Source organism: Zootoca vivipara, chromosome 15 (assembly GCF_963506605.1).
Source record: "Zootoca vivipara chromosome 15, rZooViv1.1, whole genome shotgun sequence".
In the NCBI taxonomy this organism is placed as follows: domain Eukaryota; kingdom Metazoa; phylum Chordata; class Lepidosauria; order Squamata; family Lacertidae; genus Zootoca; species Zootoca vivipara.
In genome coordinates, this window is record NC_083290.1 from 8,964,285 (window position 1) to 8,983,508 (window position 19,224).

The 19,224-nt window shown below is 46.7% G+C and overlaps 1 protein-coding gene across 8 annotated transcripts in view; it reads left to right on the forward strand.

The window, feature by feature from the left end:
• SGSM2 (small G protein signaling modulator 2) overlaps nucleotides 1-15,802 on the forward strand; it is a 94,409-nt gene extending 78,607 nt beyond the window's left edge. For 7 of the 8 annotated variants that reach the window (XM_035139270.2, XM_035139273.2, XM_035139275.2 and 4 more), the window contains 8 exons: nucleotides 3,709-3,885; nucleotides 5,239-5,643; nucleotides 7,209-7,333; nucleotides 7,609-7,691; nucleotides 9,235-9,344; nucleotides 11,503-11,599; nucleotides 11,901-12,068; nucleotides 13,885-15,802. In XM_035139270.2, the coding sequence (XP_034995161.1) occupies nucleotides 3,709-3,885; nucleotides 5,239-5,643; nucleotides 7,209-7,333; nucleotides 7,609-7,691; nucleotides 9,235-9,344; nucleotides 11,503-11,599; nucleotides 11,901-12,068; nucleotides 13,885-13,973 (1,254 nt within the window). In that variant the 3' untranslated portion in view covers nucleotides 13,974-15,802. The remainder of the gene's footprint in view (nucleotides 1-3,708; nucleotides 3,886-5,238; nucleotides 5,644-7,208; nucleotides 7,334-7,608; nucleotides 7,692-9,234; nucleotides 9,345-11,502; nucleotides 11,600-11,900; nucleotides 12,069-13,884) is intronic. The other variant, XM_060268338.1, reaches the window with a different exon arrangement.
• Nucleotides 15,803-19,224: the final 3,422 nt, after the last annotated feature.

Sequence of the window (19,224 nt, forward strand, 5' to 3'; positions counted from 1 at the left end):
TACGGTTTTTGGCAAGTTTCCTTCCTCCTAAGTTGTCCTGCCCCTGCCTACCCTGGCCACATCACTTTGGAGCTAATGCTAGCCGGGTGTGGAGTTCATTGTGGCTTCTTGCTGGCTCAGTTTCAGAGCCACCGAAAAGAAGGGGTTTTTTTTTAGCACCAAGAACTCTGGCCAGAAATTTCAGTGTTAGGAATAAATCCTACTTGCAAGTTACAGTCAAATACGGTATGTATTCTGTTAAGACTAACAGTCTTGAACAGAACAAATGAATACAAACAAGAAATGAGCTTCAAGTTCACTAGAGCAGTGTTTCCCAAACTTGGGTCTCCAGCTGTTTTTGGACTACAACTCCCATCATCCCTAGCTAGCAGGACCAATAGTCATAGATGATGGGAAATGTAGTTGAAAAACAGCTGGAGACCCAAGTTTGGGAAACACTGCACTAGAGTATATATAGTTTAAAGTGTTACAACTTAGAAAATAATAGTACATTACAGTGCAAAGACACAAAAGCTATCATCAACGAATAATATCCGTAAATGTCAGTCCAATTCCAAAAGTGTTCAAAAGGGTCGTTTTATATAGAGCCAGAATGCCAAGTCGATTCAGTTTCAGAGCCGGCACACAGAAGGCCCCAGGTTCTGTTCCCAGCACCTCTAAGTTGGGCTGAGAAACCTTCCGCTTCCAGTCTGAAGGGTTACAGTCCAGGAACGAGACTGTACCCTGAAGAGACCTGGCCTAACAAAGCCGCCTCGTTGTGTATTAGGGTGTGTCATTTTAGGGCTCGAAACTTAACTTTTTGCCATTTTTTTTCAGTGAGGGGTCTTAAAAACAGGTTTTTGGGTGTGGGGAATTCAAACCTGGCATTATTTTCGTGATGGAGCAAGATTTAGCTAGGTAAATCTATGTTTGGTTAGAAAACCACATAAATAACAGGAGAATTGTGTTATTTTTAGCATCAAAACATTTACCCCAACTCCAGAGGGTAACGTAGAAATTGTTTTTCATGAGGGTATACCAGACTCCTAGGGTGGGTTTGGTGAGGTCTTGCTGGTTACCTGCCCCCCACAAGAGATAAACAGCACCCATGAAAATAGAAAAAAGGGTGGGTCACTGTGCAGACCCAGCTTATGCTTATATTTATCCCCAGGGTTGCGATTCAAAATATGAATTGTTTAAAATATAAAAAGCGCATGAACTGCTCCTGAAAACCACATCATTTTAATTGTACCTTCTGAAAATGTCAGGTAATGCTCGCAGCAACAACAATAACAGCAAGATGTATGCAACCCTTCAGCATCTCCCTACGGCGAACCAAAATGTAATTATTCCCTAAGTGGGAGTGACAAACGATGGTTATAATTGACAATAGATGTGCAACAGGAAGAATCTGCCCAGAGCTCACTGGCGGAGGTTAAGATGCTGATGACAAATGAATGATCATCTGCAGAGTCCTGAAGTTTCTCATAACTAGGTTCTGTCCCAGGAGAGAAATGGGAACAGCTGCAGGCTGCAAGGTCAGCGCGACCTTGGGGGTTTTGGCCAGAAACAAAGTGTGCAGATAAAGTCTGGAGGAGGGCGATTTGCCTCTTTTTCCCAGCGTCTTAGCCCCCTCCTCAAAGTCTTTTTCTTTTCTCTTGTCTCACAGCTAAGATAAGATTAGTGGCGAGTCAAAGAGCGATTCTTAGGTTAAGGTTGCAGAGGGGCGGCTGCCGCCTTGACCTCAAGCCCCACGTTTCCCCTTCCTCCGAGGCTTCTATCTCCTTTCTCCATGAGCCTGGGCAGCCCGAGTTGTTGGTTGTTCGTTGGGGGTGGTGGGGAAGCGGTGCACGGTGGGTCAGGCATGGAAGGCGGAGGAGGAGGGCTGAGAGCGGTGGTGGCAGCGGCGAGGCTCGGGCAGCGCGATGCCTCCCTTCCCATTGGAGCAGCTCCAATCCCATTCATACTTGCGTGCAAGCAGGAGGGGGCAGGGATCCCTCAGCTGGGAAGCGAGATTTCCCGTTGCCTAACTGAGAGATCCCTGCCCCCTCCTGCTTGCACGCATGCTCAGATAGGCAGCATGAAGCCTCCCTTCACAGCTTAGTTGCTGGGGTCAGCGATGGTGGAGGCAGCTCCTGAAGCCAGCCAGAGCTAACTGCTCCGGGCTGCTGAGACTGCCGCTGCTGCGTTTCCCGGGGACATCCCGGGGATGGAATTTGTCTGGGGACTTATTTGCAAATCCGGGGACTGTCCCTGGGAAACGGGGACGTCTGGTAACCCTATCTTAGGCAGGGTTCTGAAAGCTTTCAGCTGGCGATGTTGCCCAACCCTGGGCCCCCTTCTCTCCCGCCAGAACCTCGGGTGCGCATGGGCAAGACGAGTTTATGATTCAGGGGCGTTTGGGGCTCACAACTCCCATCAGCATGGCCAATTGGTCCATGAGGCAGCAAAATCCTGTGGGTTGGCGCCTGACCTGCCGCCGCCGCCACAGAAGTGAGGGAAAGTGCCGGCAGTGGCTTCCAGTGAGATTCCACTGCTGGAGGCTGCCACCGCGCGCCTCAAGGCTGAGGTAGCCGGAGGCAGCACATTCCTGTTTAGCCTCGGGCGGCGAAATGGGACGGGCCGCCCCTGTTATAGTCCAGCAATCTCTGGAAGGCCCCAGGCTCCCCATTGCTGCAGGAGAGGCGTGTGTAAGACTCCCGCAGTTGCTTTTGGGAGAGCCGAGGCCGCAGTGGTGATGGATTGCGGTGGAGCTGAGGAAACAGAGGATCTTGGACTAGAGTGAAGACCTCAGAAGATTTGAAAGGCACCTGAGGGGAAGTTAAGGCTTCATTTAAGGCCATCTGAGAAAGCTTGTAAGTTAATTTCAACTGTGTTAACAAGGGTACTTGGCTTAAGGTTGTTGTCTAGGGCAGGAGTGGAGAACCTGTGGCCCTCCAGAGGTTGCTAGACTACAACTCCCATCATCCCTCATACTGGCCAGGCAGGCTGGGACTGATGGGAGTTGTAGTCCAACATCGTCAGAAGAGCCTCAGCTTTCCCTGTTGTGAAAACCTTTCAGAACTAAACCCCCCCATTTTTTGGTAATGTACACAATATATACAGTGTTTACAGTGGTGCCTCGCTAGACGAATTTAATTCGTTCCACAGGTCTTTTCTTAAAATGAAAAATTTGTCTAGCGAATCCCATAGGAATGCATTGAAATTTTTTTGGATTTTTTTTTGTCCATAGGAACGCATTAATTGAATTTCAATGCATTCCTATGGGAAACCGCGATTCACTAGACGAATTTTTCGTAAAACGCATTCGTCTAGCAAGGCAACCTCCGCTCAAAAAATCCTTTCGTTAAGCGGAAATTTCGTTAAGCAGGGCATTCGTTAAGCGAGGCACCACTGTATATATATTTCTTAATTTTTGTTTTCTATGTGGATACTATTTCTTGTTTCCTCCTTTTTGTGTGTGTCTTATCTCACTCTATGTGCTTGTAATTTTTATTTTTTAATAAGGAATATACCCCCCCCATTTCCCCCAAAATAAGACATACCCATAAAATAAGCCGTAGCAGGATTTCTAAGCATTTGCGCAATATAAGACACCTCCTGAAAATAAGCCATAGTGTGTCTTCTTGAGGAAAAATAAATATAATACAGTGTCTTCTGCAGAGATTTCCCGAGGCCTTTCCAGAGATGACTTCCTGACAGTTTTCCGCCCCCCCTTCCTTTCTGAAGGTCGATGAGGAAATTGCGCTCAGGTATCAGAAGGTGATGGCCGAATGGAAAGCCTGCGAGGTGATTGTGAAGCTCCGGGAGAAGGAGTCTCAAACGGCCACCAAGTTCTCCTCTGGCAGCAGCATAGATAGCCACGTCCAGCGGCTGCTCCACAGGGACTCCACCATCAGCAATGATGTAAGGCGATGCACCTTGTTGTACACGAGCGGGTCACACACCTCTTTGCTCCGACATAATGCAGAGAAGGTCCATAAATCTAGTCCAGGGGGTCAGCAACTAGAGGCCTGATAGCCCCGGTTGGCTTGAGGCCTAATTTCATTTGGCCCTTGGCCTAGTTTCATGCAGGTGCAAAGGAAGGGAATGGGAATGGGGAGAAAGAGGGAGAGGGAACAGGGTACCCTGCCCATCTTTGGCTCTGGCTCTGGACCCCCCATCTAGGCCCATCCATCTACCCCCCCCAGCAGATTGATTTGATTTTGATTTGATTTATTATATTTCTGTGCCACTTTTCATCTAAGTTCCAGTCGCCATACCATGGCACTAGTTACAGGTAGGTAGCCGTGTTGGTCTGACGTAGTCAAAACAAAATAATAAAAATTCCTTCCAGTAGCAGCTTAGAGACCAGCTAGGTAAGTTTGTCACAGGTATGAGCTTTCGTGTCCATGCACACTTCTTCAGATACACTGAAACAGCAGTCACCAGACCCTTATATATATAGTGAGAGGGTGGGGAGGGGTATTACTCAGAAGGGTGTTGGGAATGGGTGATTGGCTGATAGGAGTGGTAAACCTGTTGGTGACTGTTAACGACTGCAATTGGTCTTGCAGGAAAAAGCAAGGGGTGAGGTGCTAAAGAAAGCTTTATCGTGTATAATGAGATAAGAATCCAATGTCCTTATTCAGACCAGGTCTCTCCATGGTTTTAAGCTTGGTAAGGAGTTGCAATTCAGCAACTTCTCTTTCCAGTCTGTTTCTGAAATTTTTCTGTAATAAGACAGCTACTTTGAGATCTTGTATAGAATGTCCTGGCAGACACCATGGCAATTTAAGGTCCAAAACAGTTTACTGCTGCGGAAGATAAGGCTTCAGCAATACAGTTCCAGACGTGTATATATATATATATATATATATATATATATATATATATATATATATATATACCCAAACTGCGGCCCTCCAGATGTTTTGGCCTACAATTCCCATCATCCCTAGCTAACAGGACCAGTGGTCAGGGGTGATGGGAATTGTAGTCCAAAACATCTGGAGGGCCGAAGTTTGGGGGTGCCTGCCTTAATCACTTATATAGATGGTACTGGGCCATTGCCATAGCGACTGGCTTGGCTGACCTTGCACCTCTTGCCTTATCTCATACATGGGGTGTTTTGTGCCCATGAAAGAACTTTGCCCCTTCCTCCATGTCCAGTTCTTCCAACTATATCAGGTGGTGCCTCAGACCTTCACATTCCTGCTGGAGGCCTATGTGTTCGTTGAATCCTTCCTTCCTTTCATGATAAAACATCTTGCCCTTCAGGTGTTTATATCCGTCGATGAAATGGACCCGGTAGAGCGAGACCTGAAGGTTCAGGAAGACCCATCTTTGACCAGGGTCTGCAGCGATGCGCCAACAGTCATTGTGGCCGTGGAGCAGCAGCAGTCGGTAGAATTTGACTCCCCCGACTCCGGGCTCCCGTCCTCCCGGAATTACTCCGTCACGTCGGGCATCCTGTCCAGCATTGATGACGGGCAGAGCGTCTGCTTTGAGGACGGGGCCGAGGAGGAAGCTGGCTCTGATCCACAGAGGCAAGATTCCGATCAGGATCCTCAGGCCAAGGGCCCGGAAACCCAGGAGTTAGTAACCGAGGAACAGCTCTGTTCCCAGATGGACTGTAAGGAACCTGCAGAGGCGGCCATCTCCGTGTGTTCTGCGTCTTATACGGTAGGTAAGAGGGACCCTGTAGAGATGGGCAACCTGTGGCTCTTCAAATGTTGCCGGACTACGACTCCCATCACCCCTGACCATTGGCCTTGCTGGCTCAGGCTGATGGGGTTTGGAGTCCAACAGCATCTAGAGAGAGCCACTGCTTCACTATTCCACCCTACTCTCTTGGACAGCCCCGAATGCTGCATTTTGGTGATCCAAAAAGTCAGAACTCTTCAGGTCTGTTTCATTGGGCCCTGCCCTCTCTTTCCCCCCGAACTTAAAACAATGCCCCCTTTTTTGCTTATAGGACGGCAGGGCATATTGCAAAGTTAAACAAAGCTGAACACATTTTAACCAAGTTAAAAAATCAACTAAACTTTTGAAAAGAAATATAAGCAATCTCAGTCTTGAGTCCGGATAGACAGGCCTCAACGGAAGAACTATCACCAGGCATCTAAAGCAATATAGTGTTGCTTAGAAGAATGACTCTGCAAGTTCTGCAGGTTGAGGAGTATGTGCCCATAATTGGGGTGCTGTTGCAGAGAAGGCCCCGCGCCCAGTGGCCTCAGTAAGCAAGGGCGCCTGAAGCAGGGCCTCCGTTGAAGATCTCAGCAAATGGGTGTTTTTATGGGGGGAAAGGGTCCAGTTGATTTGCTGTCTCCTCACAAGGAGGAGCACTTGAACACAGAATGAAATAAGCAGTGTTCCTGGTGTAAATGAAGGGCTGGGATGCATTAGATCAGGGGTAGTCAACCTTTTTATACCTACTGCCCACTAATGCATCTTTCTTGATGGTAAAATTTCCTTACCGCCCACCAGTGCTCGATGGAAGGAGGATTCAGCTTGTGCCGTAGAACCCCCTACCGCCCACCTAGAATCCCGAAACGCCCACTAGTGGGCGGTAGGGACCAGGTTGACAACCCCTGCGTTAGATCAAAGTTGGGGAACCTTAGACCTGGGCTAGGGGGGGACCTTCATAGGCTATGTTTTGACAGATCTAAATCAATCACACTGAACTGCAGAACTGAGTAGGTCCCACACAGAATTCCCAAAGGAATTCTAAGATACTAGTCCTCATGCTGGCTGTAGCGAAAGAATGAAATGCAATGAAAAGCGCATTTGAACCTCTTGGGGGTTTTTGGGTGGTGGTGAAAAACCTTTTTTGCTCTCTTCCCCCCCATTACAGAAGGCAAGAGATACAGAACAATTAAATCAAGAACAAATAGATTAAAAAACAGTTTTTATCCAAGAGCTAGAACCATCTTAAATGCTGTAACTAAATAATATGACCTTGGGGGGTTGCGATGTTTGTGTATGTGTGGCTGTAATTGTGTTTTTGTTTTTATGAGATGGCATTCAATTTCATTGTACTATGTACAATGACAATAAAGTATCTATCTATCAATTAATAAATCAATGATAATTATAATAAAATTTAGTAGTGGTTTTGTGTGTGTGTGTGTGTGTGTGTGTGTGTGTGTATGTTTAAAACACACTCAAGTTTCCAAAATATCAGATTGCAACAGAGAAGTCGTGTTTTATTCAGCAACGCCTCTGTGACGTATGCTTGTATCTTCTAGATAGAAATGTTGGACACTGTTGCCTTAAACTTGCACAGAATCGATAAAGATGTACAGAGGTGTGATCGGAATTATTGGTATTTCACCGCTGAAAACCTGGAGAAACTACGGAACATTATGTGCAGGTAAGTGGAACCCGGATGCTCGCAGGCGCAGAGTCTGGGATTCAGCAGGGGTGGAGCCTGACAGTTTGAGGGTGGAGCCTGTTGGAGCAAGGGGCGGAGCTACAGAAGCAAATAATGATAATATAGTCCGAAAACCAGGTTAGGAGAGTAAGAATTCAAATTTTCAGGAGGATGTTCCAAGTTCAGAGAAGCTTCGTGAGAACTTTCCTCCGGATCCCAGTTTATTTAAGAGAGGTTTCAAGCGTATGACTCCATTTCCCTTCCCTCTGTTGCAGTTACGTTTGGGAACATTTAGACGTTGGCTACGTCCAAGGAATGTGTGACCTCCTGGCTCCACTCATGGTTATACTTGACAAAGGTTAGAAGTCTTCATGGTATCTGTGCAGCCCCATATAATATATATATACAGTATTCCTTTATACCACACTTCCACATTCATGCTAAGCCATAGTTTACCTTAGCTTACAATGACGTAAGCCAGGGGTCAGCAACCTTTTTCAGCCATGGGCCGGTCCACCGTCCCTCGGACCATGTGGTGGGCCGGACTATATTTTGAAAAAAAATAATGAACGAATTCCTATGCCCCACAAATAACCCAGAGATGCATTTTAAATAAAAGTACACATTCTACTCATGTAAAAACACACTGATTCCCGGACCGTCCGTGGGTCGGATTGAGAAGGCGATTGGGCCGGATGCCTACCCCTGACTTAAGCTATCCCAAAGCCACCTTTTCTGATTATTCAATTTGTCAGGGGTGGGTGCTGAATCTTCCTGGATTTACTAGAACTTACTAGAATATTCTCGTGCTTTCTGGACAAAGCATGTCCACAGCTGTTGTTATTCTTAGAGTCCTGTGAGAACTCAAGGTCAGTGCTTAGAGACAGAGATATAAACCTGCCGCTGAGCAACGCCTGAATTCTTTGTCGTCTTCTTTTTCTCTCTGTTTTGGTTTCTTTATATACCGTGTGTTTTTGCTTCTGCAAAAGCAAGGTTTTTGCCTTGTTGGGGATCCAGGAAGTTCCTGTATGCTTTTTAAAACCTCGGTAAACTTTTACTGAAGAACTCTGCCTGTGTGTTTTACTCCTTTGTACTCTACACGAAGATGAACTTCCTTTACTCTGCTGATTTGGAGTTGCCCAGTTATGGAGACACCAGTTTGCTGGACTTGGGCCCTGGCCCTGACAAAATTTTATTCTAAATACAACTGACTGATGGACTTTTTGGTGTGAGAGAGAAAAGGAACTTGTAATATCTGGAATTGAAGTTTGAAAAAATATTGGTATACAGAATGCAGAATGGTTGGATGTTATTGAGTGAATACTATATTTAGCTGCAGGACAGAGAACTTGGAAGTCTTTTATCTTTATGATTTTCTCTCTTCTTTCCCTTTTTTCTGTCTTCCTTTATTTCTTTTCTTCTTCTTCTTTTTGCCTCCATTCCTTTTTAGATCAAGCATTTCTTTTCTGTGTATTACATAAAATATACTTTGCATCGAGTATGAATTTTTGTATATCTATGGGCAAGTATCAATAAATATATATTTTAAATCTATCTATCTATCTATCTATCTATCTATCTATCTATCTATCTATCTATCTATCTATCTATCTGATGGTTGTACTGGTTCACAGGTCAATCCTAAACATGTCTACTCAGAAGTAAGTCCTATTGAATTAAATGGGACTTACTTCTAGGAAAGTGGAGTTAGGATTGCAGCCTTAGATTGCAAGCTTAAACACTAGGGAGTGAGCCCCATTGAACACAGTAGGGCTTACATCTGAGTAAACATGTATAATAGGATTGCACTGTTTCTTGATTAAAAAGCAGATTTACCCTTTAAAAAAGCACTGCTTCACTGTTCTTGTTTTAAATTAATTCCTGTCTGTGTTTGATTTCAGATGAGTTGGCTTACAGTTGCTTCACCCACCTCATGAAGAGAATGAGTCAAAATTTCCCTAACGGAGGTGCCATGGACACACATTTTGCAAACATGAGGTCCCTGATCCAGGTGAGGCTTTGCATGCCTATGTTTTTTTTAAAAACCACATTCAACTGTCCTGTTCCGTCCATTTGAAGCTGAAGGCAGTTTAGCGAAATTAAAATGGGCACAAAACGAAAGACTGGAACCAAATTAAATGCAATCCACGAAACAGCAGCACTAAACCAATGTTTTGCTGCCCACAATTAAAGCCCTCCCCCGAAAGCTTTAGTGCAGCTGGTGCTCTCCAGATGTTTTTTAGTACAGGGGCCGTAGAGCATGTGCAGAAGGCCCCAGGAGCGATCCCCAGCATCTCCTGTAGAAACGGGAGACCCTTCTCTGAAATCCTGCTACCAATCATTGTAGACAATCCTGAGCTACATGCATCAATACCCAGCCACCGGCATAAGACAGCTTTCTGTGTTCCCATCACCCCCCAGCAAGCATGGCCATGCTGGCTCTGGCTGATGGGAGCTGTAGTCTCAAACATTTGACGGGCGCCAGGTTGGCAGACTTAGTCAGTGGCACAGAATTCGCCTGGCACCTAAGGGCCAAATGAGGTTTGATCCCTCCTTCAGTTTCCTGCAAGAACGCTGGGACAGACATCCCATTTGTCCAATCGCCCTGCTGTTGATCTTGTAGCGGCGCTGGCTGCAGATTTTGGGCCATTGGGCAGGACGGCATCACGGCTGCCCATTTGCTTGCCTTCTCCCTCTAGGCCCCATCAGCACATAAATCCAGAGGTGCGCAAGCTTCGTGTGGCCCTCATACTGTATCTAGTTCCCAGCTCACAAGCGCAGTGTCTCCCATTCCCATTATCCCTGCACAGAGGAGGGCATCGCTCAGAGGTTCAACCATGGAGCGCGGCAGCTAGAGTGGCCTAGAATCCTTTGGAAAGATGCTCTAGCCGGCACACTCCGTGGTCAGGCGCCTGAGTGCAGGTGGGCATCCTCTGCTCAGTTTCCTCTCTGGACACCTGGCAGCCCAGAGCTGAGGACGGTGGGGAGGGAGGGGCTGGAGCAGCTCCCCACCTCTGCTATCTCTGGGCAGGGGGCCAGTTCCTATGTGGACTGTGCAATTATTCTGACTTCTCAGCGCATCTCCCTAAAAGGGGGAAAGCTCTGCAGCAGGGTTGTGAGGGCAGCTCAAACGCCTCCCTGGGACTTACTTCCGAGTAGACACATGCATGAGATCAGGCCGGCAGGTCTGGAAGAAGGGAACGTTATAATAATAATAATAATAATAATAATAATAATAATAATAATAATAATAAATTATTATTTATTATTTATACCCCGCCCTTCTGGCTGGGTTTCCCCAGCCACTCTGGGCGGCTTACAACAGAAAAATGAAAAAAAAAATTAAACATTAAAAGCCTCCCTAAACAGGGCTGCCTTCTAAAAATCTGGTAGCTGTTTTTCTCTTTGACATCTGATGGGAGGGCGTTCCACAGGGCAGGCGCCACCACCGAGAAGGCCCTCTGCCCTTGGCTTCTCGCAACGAGGGAACCGTCAGAAGGCCCTCGGTACTGGACCTCAGTGTCTGGGCAGAACGATGGGGGTGGAGACTCTCCTTCAGCTATAGGGCAGGGAGGTGCCTGCAAACTTAAATCTGGAGCCCGTGCGCTTGGGCTGGAAGAGATAATGAATGATGGTTGACACGGGTTCGTGTGAGGAGAAGAATGGATGCCAAAGTGTGGAGAGGAGATTGTAAAGGAGAGTGGGGGGGGAGAGAGAGAGAGAGCGTGTGGAAAGGGGCATTGTGGGAAATTAAGATGGTCCCCAGTGCCAGTCAGAGCACCTGGCTGGAATTCTGTTTCAATGTGGTGGCCAGCTGGGAGTCCATCATCCGCCCAAGGTCGCCAGGTTCTGATGCAGCCCCCTCACCAAAAAGAGCCTTGTGGCACCTTAGGAACCAAGCCTCCTATCTCCTTCTGTGGCCATCACCTGCCTTGAGCTCCCCAGCTCTTCCCGCTTCTGGGTTGGAGGCCCAAAAATCTCACCTGACGGCCAGGCCATGGTTGGTGTGGCCTGCTGCCAAATCTTTGCGGTTCAAAATCCTGAGACCTTGCAAGCCCCTGATTACACAGCTGGACTGTAGCTCGGATATCTGTGTTGTCAAATATTCAAAACTGGAACTCATTTTGTCTCTGTGTTGGTGTTGTCGTTTTCAAATCCCCCCCCAAAAGATTCTGGATTCCGAACTCTTCGAACTGATGCACCAGAACGGGGATTACACTCACTTCTACTTTTGCTACCGTTGGTTCCTGCTGGATTTTAAGAGAGGTAAGATGCTTGAGCCACATATTGATCATGGGACCAGAAGGGTTGGGTGGCATCTTGGGGGGGTCATCTAGTCTGACCCCAACGTGCGCTTAGTAGATTCTGCCATTTCAGGATGCATAAACAGCATCCCTGGCAGGTGACTCCTCCAAGTCTAAAGATGCCATTAGAGATTATTTTTATTAGTCTTATTTTTTTCCCATGGGAGTAGCGGGTGGGAATTAATGTCGTCAAGAAAACTGTTGTGACCATGATGCGTTTGAGTAACTGTCTGCTCTCTGCAATGTTTGTTCCTTCCCTTCAGAATTGTTGTACGAGGATGTTTTTACAGTGTGGGAAGTTATTTGGGCAGCAAAGCACATCTCTTCAGAACATTTTGTCCTTTTCATTGCCTTAGCACTGGTAGAGGCCTACCGAGAGATTATCCGCGATAACAACATGGACTTTACTGATATCATCAAGTTTTTTAATGGTAAGGGAGCCTAGCTCAATGCAATTTCACTCTCTCTCTTTATCTATTCTTTTTTTCAAGGACTCCGATGTTGTTCAGTTTAAGATTGTGGACGTTTAGGGAAAGCTTTTTGTTTTGTTTGTTTAGGAAGAAAGGGATTTGGGCAGAGGGAGGACAGGAGCAGATCAGAATTCAGTCCCGATCATCTGTATTTTGGAAAGCTTCCTGTTTTTTTCCACCAGTTCTCTATGGTTGGGCATGATAGTTCCTGAGGCAGAGGAGCAGGTTTCTGTCTGTGTTCAGATGCCGCCACACACCATTTTGAATCAAGACGGTGGACCAAACCTTTCAGAACAACTCAAGATTGTCACCAAATTTGGTGTGATGGTTCCTGAGATCCAGGAACAAACTTTTTGGATACAACCCAGTGCCACCTTGAATCAAGACAGCAGGCTGCAACTTTCAAAACTGCGCTTCTTCTAATCATTTTTTTTGTTTGGTTTGTTTCTTAAAATGCCTGAGCAACGGCAGGTACGAGGCTTCCACTTGGAAACAAAAGCTATGCTTTCCTTTCTGATTATTCTCATCTCAAGCTGAAAGCTGTGAACTTGTTCCTGGGATGAACTGCAACAGAAAAAGGCACTCTCTGCATCTCAGAAGTGTCAGCATCCTAGTCTACATTTTCCTTGACATTGAACTTTTTGAAAATGGGGCCGTTGGGTTTTTCTTTGTAGTTTCCAGGTGAAGATAGCTCAGCGGTTAATGTGAACAAAGAGCATATCTGTGTTATCTGTTTTCTGTGTGGGCTTAATAGCCATATATCTAATTGGGGAACAGGAGCTGGAAGAGCAGCTGTTTTGGCTCAGTGTTTTTAAATGATAAGAAGCACTTAGAAGGCCATCTCGACCCAAGGATGCTCTGTGGTTTTAGCATGGACATTACATGAGCACGTAGTGCTTAAGTTAAAGCATCCGGAACTCCATTGCTAAATTTAGTCCAGAAAACTATTCTAATGGACTATTGTGACTCGGCAAGGTGGACCGGGCAACTGCAACGTGACTGCGGCATTAATCTTACATGGACAGCTCTGGTCCTTTAAGCTGCAAGCGTCCAAGTAATGGGGCTAGAATAGCCTTATCCCAAACAAGAGGTTTTGCTGAGTATTCCTCTAGTGAAAGCTTAGCTAACTGGTCAGTTGAGCTTATTGGGAACTGATATAAAAATGGAGGGCACAAGGAGAAGGGGATGACAGAGGACGAGATGGTTGGACAGTGTTCTGGAAGCTACGAACCTGAGTCTGACCAAACTGCGGGAGGCAGTGGAAGACAGGAGTGCCTGGCGTGCTCTGGTCCATGGGGTCACCAGGAGTCGGACACGACTAAACGACTAAACAATAACGAGGAGCCAATATATACACTAGTGGCCAAAATTGTGGAAACCTTTTGGGAAAAGTGTATTTCTGAGGTTTGAAAAAGGAAGCACAACTGCATATCAACTAAAAAAAGCTATTGCATATAAAACTAAGTTGTGCTTCCTTTTTCTGTTTATTTGGCTACAACTTTTGATAGAATACAGATAATTGAACAAACTTTGTTGCATTACATTCTTCATTAAATTTTCTTTCCATCGAGATATATTTTTATGGTATTACTAAAACAAAAAGTGGCGTTATGATCCAACAAACCTCAGACATACACTTTTTCCAAATGGTTTCCACAATTTTGGCCACTAGCGTGTGCTCCCAGGCACTCTCAGCTTCCACCACTCACTTTTGCCTCTGTCTCCTCACACTACTGGTCCTCCCCCTCCTCTTACTTCTGTTGCGTGTTTTGTGCAGAAATGGCAGAGCACCACAGCGCACAGGAGATCCTGAAGATCGCGAGAGATCTGGTCTGCAAAGTGCAAACGCTGATCGAGAACAAGTGAGCGCAGACGCAGAGGAGGAACGAGAGCAGCAACTGCAACCTGGCCTGCACCTTTTAGGGGGGGGGGAGGAAGGGGGAACGAGAATTTGCCTGCACTTGTCACTTCAATTAATGGTTTACTGGCATCTTCTTCCATGTAATAATGTTTGTAAATACCCGAGAGAGTTCTTTCCAGGAGAAGAAAAAGCACACAGGAAAAACAAGGTGGCTTCCCACCAGGAGTTGAGGTTGTGTACAAGAGTCTTCACTGCAGACTCTGTATTTCAGGGCCAAAAAATGTTTGTCTTTCGTTTCTCCAGTTTGTGGCGTAGAGTTTCCCAGTGGTCAAACAGTGGCGAGCATGTGCAGAAGGGAGACTGATGTGTGCGGGCCACCCCCCACTGTAATGTGTGCAAAGCCTTGTCCGTCTTTGAACCCACCTACCCACTTGCAGGAGATCCTTCCCAACGCCCCACCTTCTCGCCATTATTTCAAGAGCATCTCCCTGTTCTAAGCCAGCAGCATCTATGAAAAGCTGCTCCAAATTCTGTGACGAGATCGGGCGTAGACCGAGGTGGGGCATCCTTCTGAGGTGTATAGGCAAAGGACCTTGTGCCGAAAAAACAAGCCTGTATGTCTCTGTAGCTCGTCTGCAAACTGGAGCCCCCCCCCCAGCGTTTGCAGCACAACGGAAGCTCTGTGGAAGTTAAGTGCCAAAAAACAGGCTTCCCTTTACTTATGTCACCCCTATGAAGCATTTTATCCTGAAGCGCTTGGCCCTGAACAGGGAAACCAAGATAACCAGCCACGGATAGAGAAAGCTCACCAAAAAATAGTGGGAAAGGGAAGGCAGGTAGTCCCATTTCCCCCCCCTGCACAACGAGGGCTAAGAACCTTGATTTTTCTTTTAAAAAAGAGAGCAACCAGCCAAACTGTGGAGCCCCAAGAGGTGCTGAATTCTACAAATGCATGAAATAATTATGTATACTTGCCCCGATTTCCTTCTCCGTTGCCAGTTTGAGGATCTTTCAGTTTTTATGGCGCCTCGTCGTTCTTCAGCTTTTTCTGTTATATAGACCGTTGTGAACAGGGCGAAACCTTGTTGCTGGTTTGCAGAGGCTCACAGCCCGCCTCGCAAGGGGTGCATCACCCTTCGTGATTCAACCCAGTGCTGGAGAAAGATATGGGTGGTGGGGCAGCTAGCCCCCAAAGCATCGCTGGCTTCCATCTAGTTGGGTTTGTTTTGTTCCTTTTCCCTTGGAATGCAATAGAGGGAAAAGTCTTAATCAGGAAACTGACTCTTTTTTTGGCTAATGCTGGCATGCTCACGTGGTTTGTCCCTTAGTCCTGTCGTTTTTCCTCTTTCTTCCTCGTGCCAAGTTAAGTGTTCGAAACATGCATGGTTCTGCCAGACAGTGTTGCAGGTGAGGAAACTGAGTTTCCGATTTTGTGTGCATTTTCATTCAGTTGAAAGGTGAAGTCTTTAAAATCCCCAAAACGCCCTCGGGTCTCCCCTTTAACCCTGATGGGTTCATCCATGTTTTAGAAATTAAAACACAGTGCACTACATTTTTGGAGAATGTATTATATACACGACACTTTACTATGTAAAAAAAAAAACAGAGAGAGAAAAAGGAAACACAACCAAAAGAAAAAGAAAAATTAACGAATTTAACTGTGCAAACTTTGTTGTACCTGTTTATTATAATGTTTCTGCATAATAGTATTTTATGAATATTGTGTACTGCCTTATTTTTGTCAGGAGCAGAATATTTTCTTTATTGCTCAAGAGTTTATTTATCTTTTAAGTGCAACCAATGGATTAAAAGAAAATACATATTGTCAAAGGTTTTTCTAATGAGTAAAAAGTTTTCTTTGTCGCTCATAAAACGAGAACAATGACCCTGTAAGAATGGAAGTGTGACTTTGCCACCTAAGACCAAAACTTACATCTAGGCCAGACTTCCTACAGTGGACAAGCAATTATCTCCTTTGGTAACAAGGGTCATAAACTCCGACAATGAGGACTCCATTCAAATTATTGTGGGTTCTTATTCTTCTTGTTTGTTGCTTGTCACCAAAAGTCTCCAGCGACTTACAGCACATTTAAATATATTAATATAAATGGGCCGTACTATAAAAATGAAACAAAACAACCCCCATAATAAGCAGCCACAGGAAAGGTATGGTCCCCACACTGGTAGCCGCAAACAACATCTTGCTGCGGCGAGCATTCCAGAGACAGGGAGCCACCACTGAAAAGGCCCTTCTCCTGTGTCACCACCCTCCATGCCTCCCTCAGAGGGAGACCTAGAAAAGAGCCTCAGAAGGATGTCTAAACATCTGGGCAGGTTCATAGCTTGAGGGCGCGTTCCAGAAGATACTGTGGTCCTGAGGTGCGATGAGCTCTATTGCTCAAAAGCAGCCTTTTGAATTTTCAATCGCAGTTTCGACAGCACTGGTGGTTCTATGATCTGCTTGACTCGAATTGCGTCAGCCACCAGGATGGCCATGTGAAGGCCACTTTCAAAGGCAGCCCCATGCAGAGTGCAATGCAGTAGTCCAACCCTGAGGTCATACCGGAGTCCTGCTTCAGCCATCCAAAGCAAAATGGCGTATCTAGGCCAGCATCCTGTTCTTGGTCGTGACAAAACAGCCCCCACACCACTTCCCTGAAAACCTCTAGCTGGATGTACAGGAGGAGGAAAAAGAGGTTTGCCAGGTGACTTCAACTGATGCAGCTTGCTGTTCAAAATAGACATCACACATCCCTAAAGCAGAGCCACAAGCAGGAGAGGCCAGCATGTTCAAGGGAATACTGAAATGCACCCAAGTAGCAACAAAACGTTTCCAATTTTCTGAACAGCTTAATGAGGACTAAACATGCACAGCAGTCATCTAGAAAAGGAAAACGAGGAGAGGGGTGGAATGGACTGGCAGGAGGCAAGTCTAGCCAGAAGCGCTCCTCATAGATTGCAACATTTCATCGCAGCACAGGCTCGGAGCTTATTACGATTTCTGTGCAGCCTTAATGCAGTCATGCAATTACAGATGCTGACACTAGGTGGCAGACTATCCCCATTGCAATAGATGCTTAGGAAAGGCCAGGCCTCTCTGCAACAAAATGTTACGGTTTGCACAGGGCTCTGCTTCAGGGTCCCAGCCAGACATGAACTCTCTGCCAGGATACACCCGCCTCTTCTCTGCCCAGGTTCCAGTCCCCCCCCCCCCCACCAAGAAACATGGTGCATTCACATACTAGCATCCTGCAAAATGTTAGAAGGATCTCCATTCAGTGCGCCATTGTTCATGCAGCCCGAACTAGCAGTGAAGCAGGTGTTTATTCCCAGGTAAAAGGGGACAACCTTGCAGCCTGCATCTCATCCTTGCCTCCTTTGATGTGGCTCTGCTCTAACTAAAGCAAGAAAGCAACATATTGACCATGGAGGCTGGTCTATTTGGGCAAATGTACCAATCTGTTTGTCCTCACCTGCCTTACTTACAACCTGTCCAGGGGTTGGCATTACCTGTCAGTTTCCTTCTCCTTGAGTCTCTGGGTCACCCATGGAGAACTCAGCAGAGAGGAGGATGGTGGCAGTAGTAGAATTGGTTGGCTGTGACGCCACCTACTGTTAGTCTCCTTGCCTTCGGCCCAACCAGCTGCCAGTGACACATGACCTGTAGGCACCCCATGAGTGTGTCACATGCCTGGATGCATCTCCCCAAAATAGGTAGAACAGAACTTTGGACTTACCATATTCAGATCCTTCTCTATAGTGGACTGTATCCTTGAATGGGTGGTAATCCGTGGCACCGAGAAGAGGCACATAGAATTGCAGAGTTCGAAGGGACCCTGAGGGTCATCTAGTCCAACCCTCTGCAACGCAGGAATCTTTTGCCCAACGTGGGCCTTGAACCCACGACCCTGAGATTCAAGAGTCTCGGGCTCTACTGACTGAGCCACTCCGAACGCATCTATGGCAGATCCTCTGCAATGGAACAGGTAACCACAGAGATGAATCTAAGGGGCTGTTGTTGCCCCCACCCCCCAACAACTGGTATTCAAAGGCATTCTGTCCTGAATCAGAGTCCTCCCCCCCCCACTCCGCTATCATGGATATCAGCCACTAGATCCAACCTCCACAAATTGATCTTATCTCATTTTAAACCCAGCACTCATGGTATCCCAGTGCCCCAAGTGATTTCTGCATTGAGTGTGGCTTTCCAAATCTACTGCCAATTTCACTGCATGACGCCCAGGCTCTACTCTCATTGGAGGGGGGGAGAGAGAGAGAAAGGAAGAATCTCTTACTTTATAAGAACCCAAGAGACCTGTTGCCTTTGTCCATGGAGTTTTCTTGGCAGGGATACTGGAGTGGCTTGCCAGTTCCTGCTCCAGGTGAATAACGTTTAGTCAAAACTCTCCACTATGACCTGTCCATCTTGGGTGGCCCTGCACGGCATAGCTCATAGCTTCTCTGACTTATTCCAGCCCCTTCGCCACGACAAGGCAGTGATCCATGAAGGAGCTGGACCATAAAGCTCCATTGGCGAGCCGAGAGCTGGACCATAAAGAAGGCTGATCGCTGAAGAATTGATGCTTTTGAATTATGGTGCTGGAGGAGACTCTTGAGAGTCCCATGGACTGCGAGAAGATCAAACCTATCCATTCTGAAGGAAATCAGCCCTGAGTGCTCACTGGAAGGACAGATCGTGAAGCTGAGGCTCCAATACTTTGGCCACCTCATCAGAAGAGAAGACTCCCTGGAAAAGACCCTGATGTTGGGAAAGGTGGAGGGCACTAGAAGGGGACAACAGAGGACGAGATGGTTGGACAGTGTTCTGGAAGCTACGAACATGAGTTTGACCAAACTGCGGGAGGCAGTGGAAGACAGGAGTGCCTGGCGTGCTCTGGTCCATGGGGTCACGAAGAGTCGGACACGACTGAACGACTAAACAACAAAGAGACCTGTTGTATCAGATCAGTGGCCTATCTAGCCCAGCCTCCTGTTCTCAGTGGCAAATCAGGTTCTGGGAAGCACAAAACTGGAGTACAACACAGCTCTCTCTCCTCAGGTGGTTTCCACCAACAGGTATTTGCAAGCATACTGAAGCAGCCAATCACAGCTAGTAGCCCCTGACAGCGTTATCACCCAAGAATCCTTTTTTGGTAGCCATCACTGCCTCTTGTGGGACCCAAACCCCTAGTTCAACTACACACTGTGTGTAGTCCCTTTAGGCCTGTCCCGAACCCGTCAGCACTGCGTTTCATG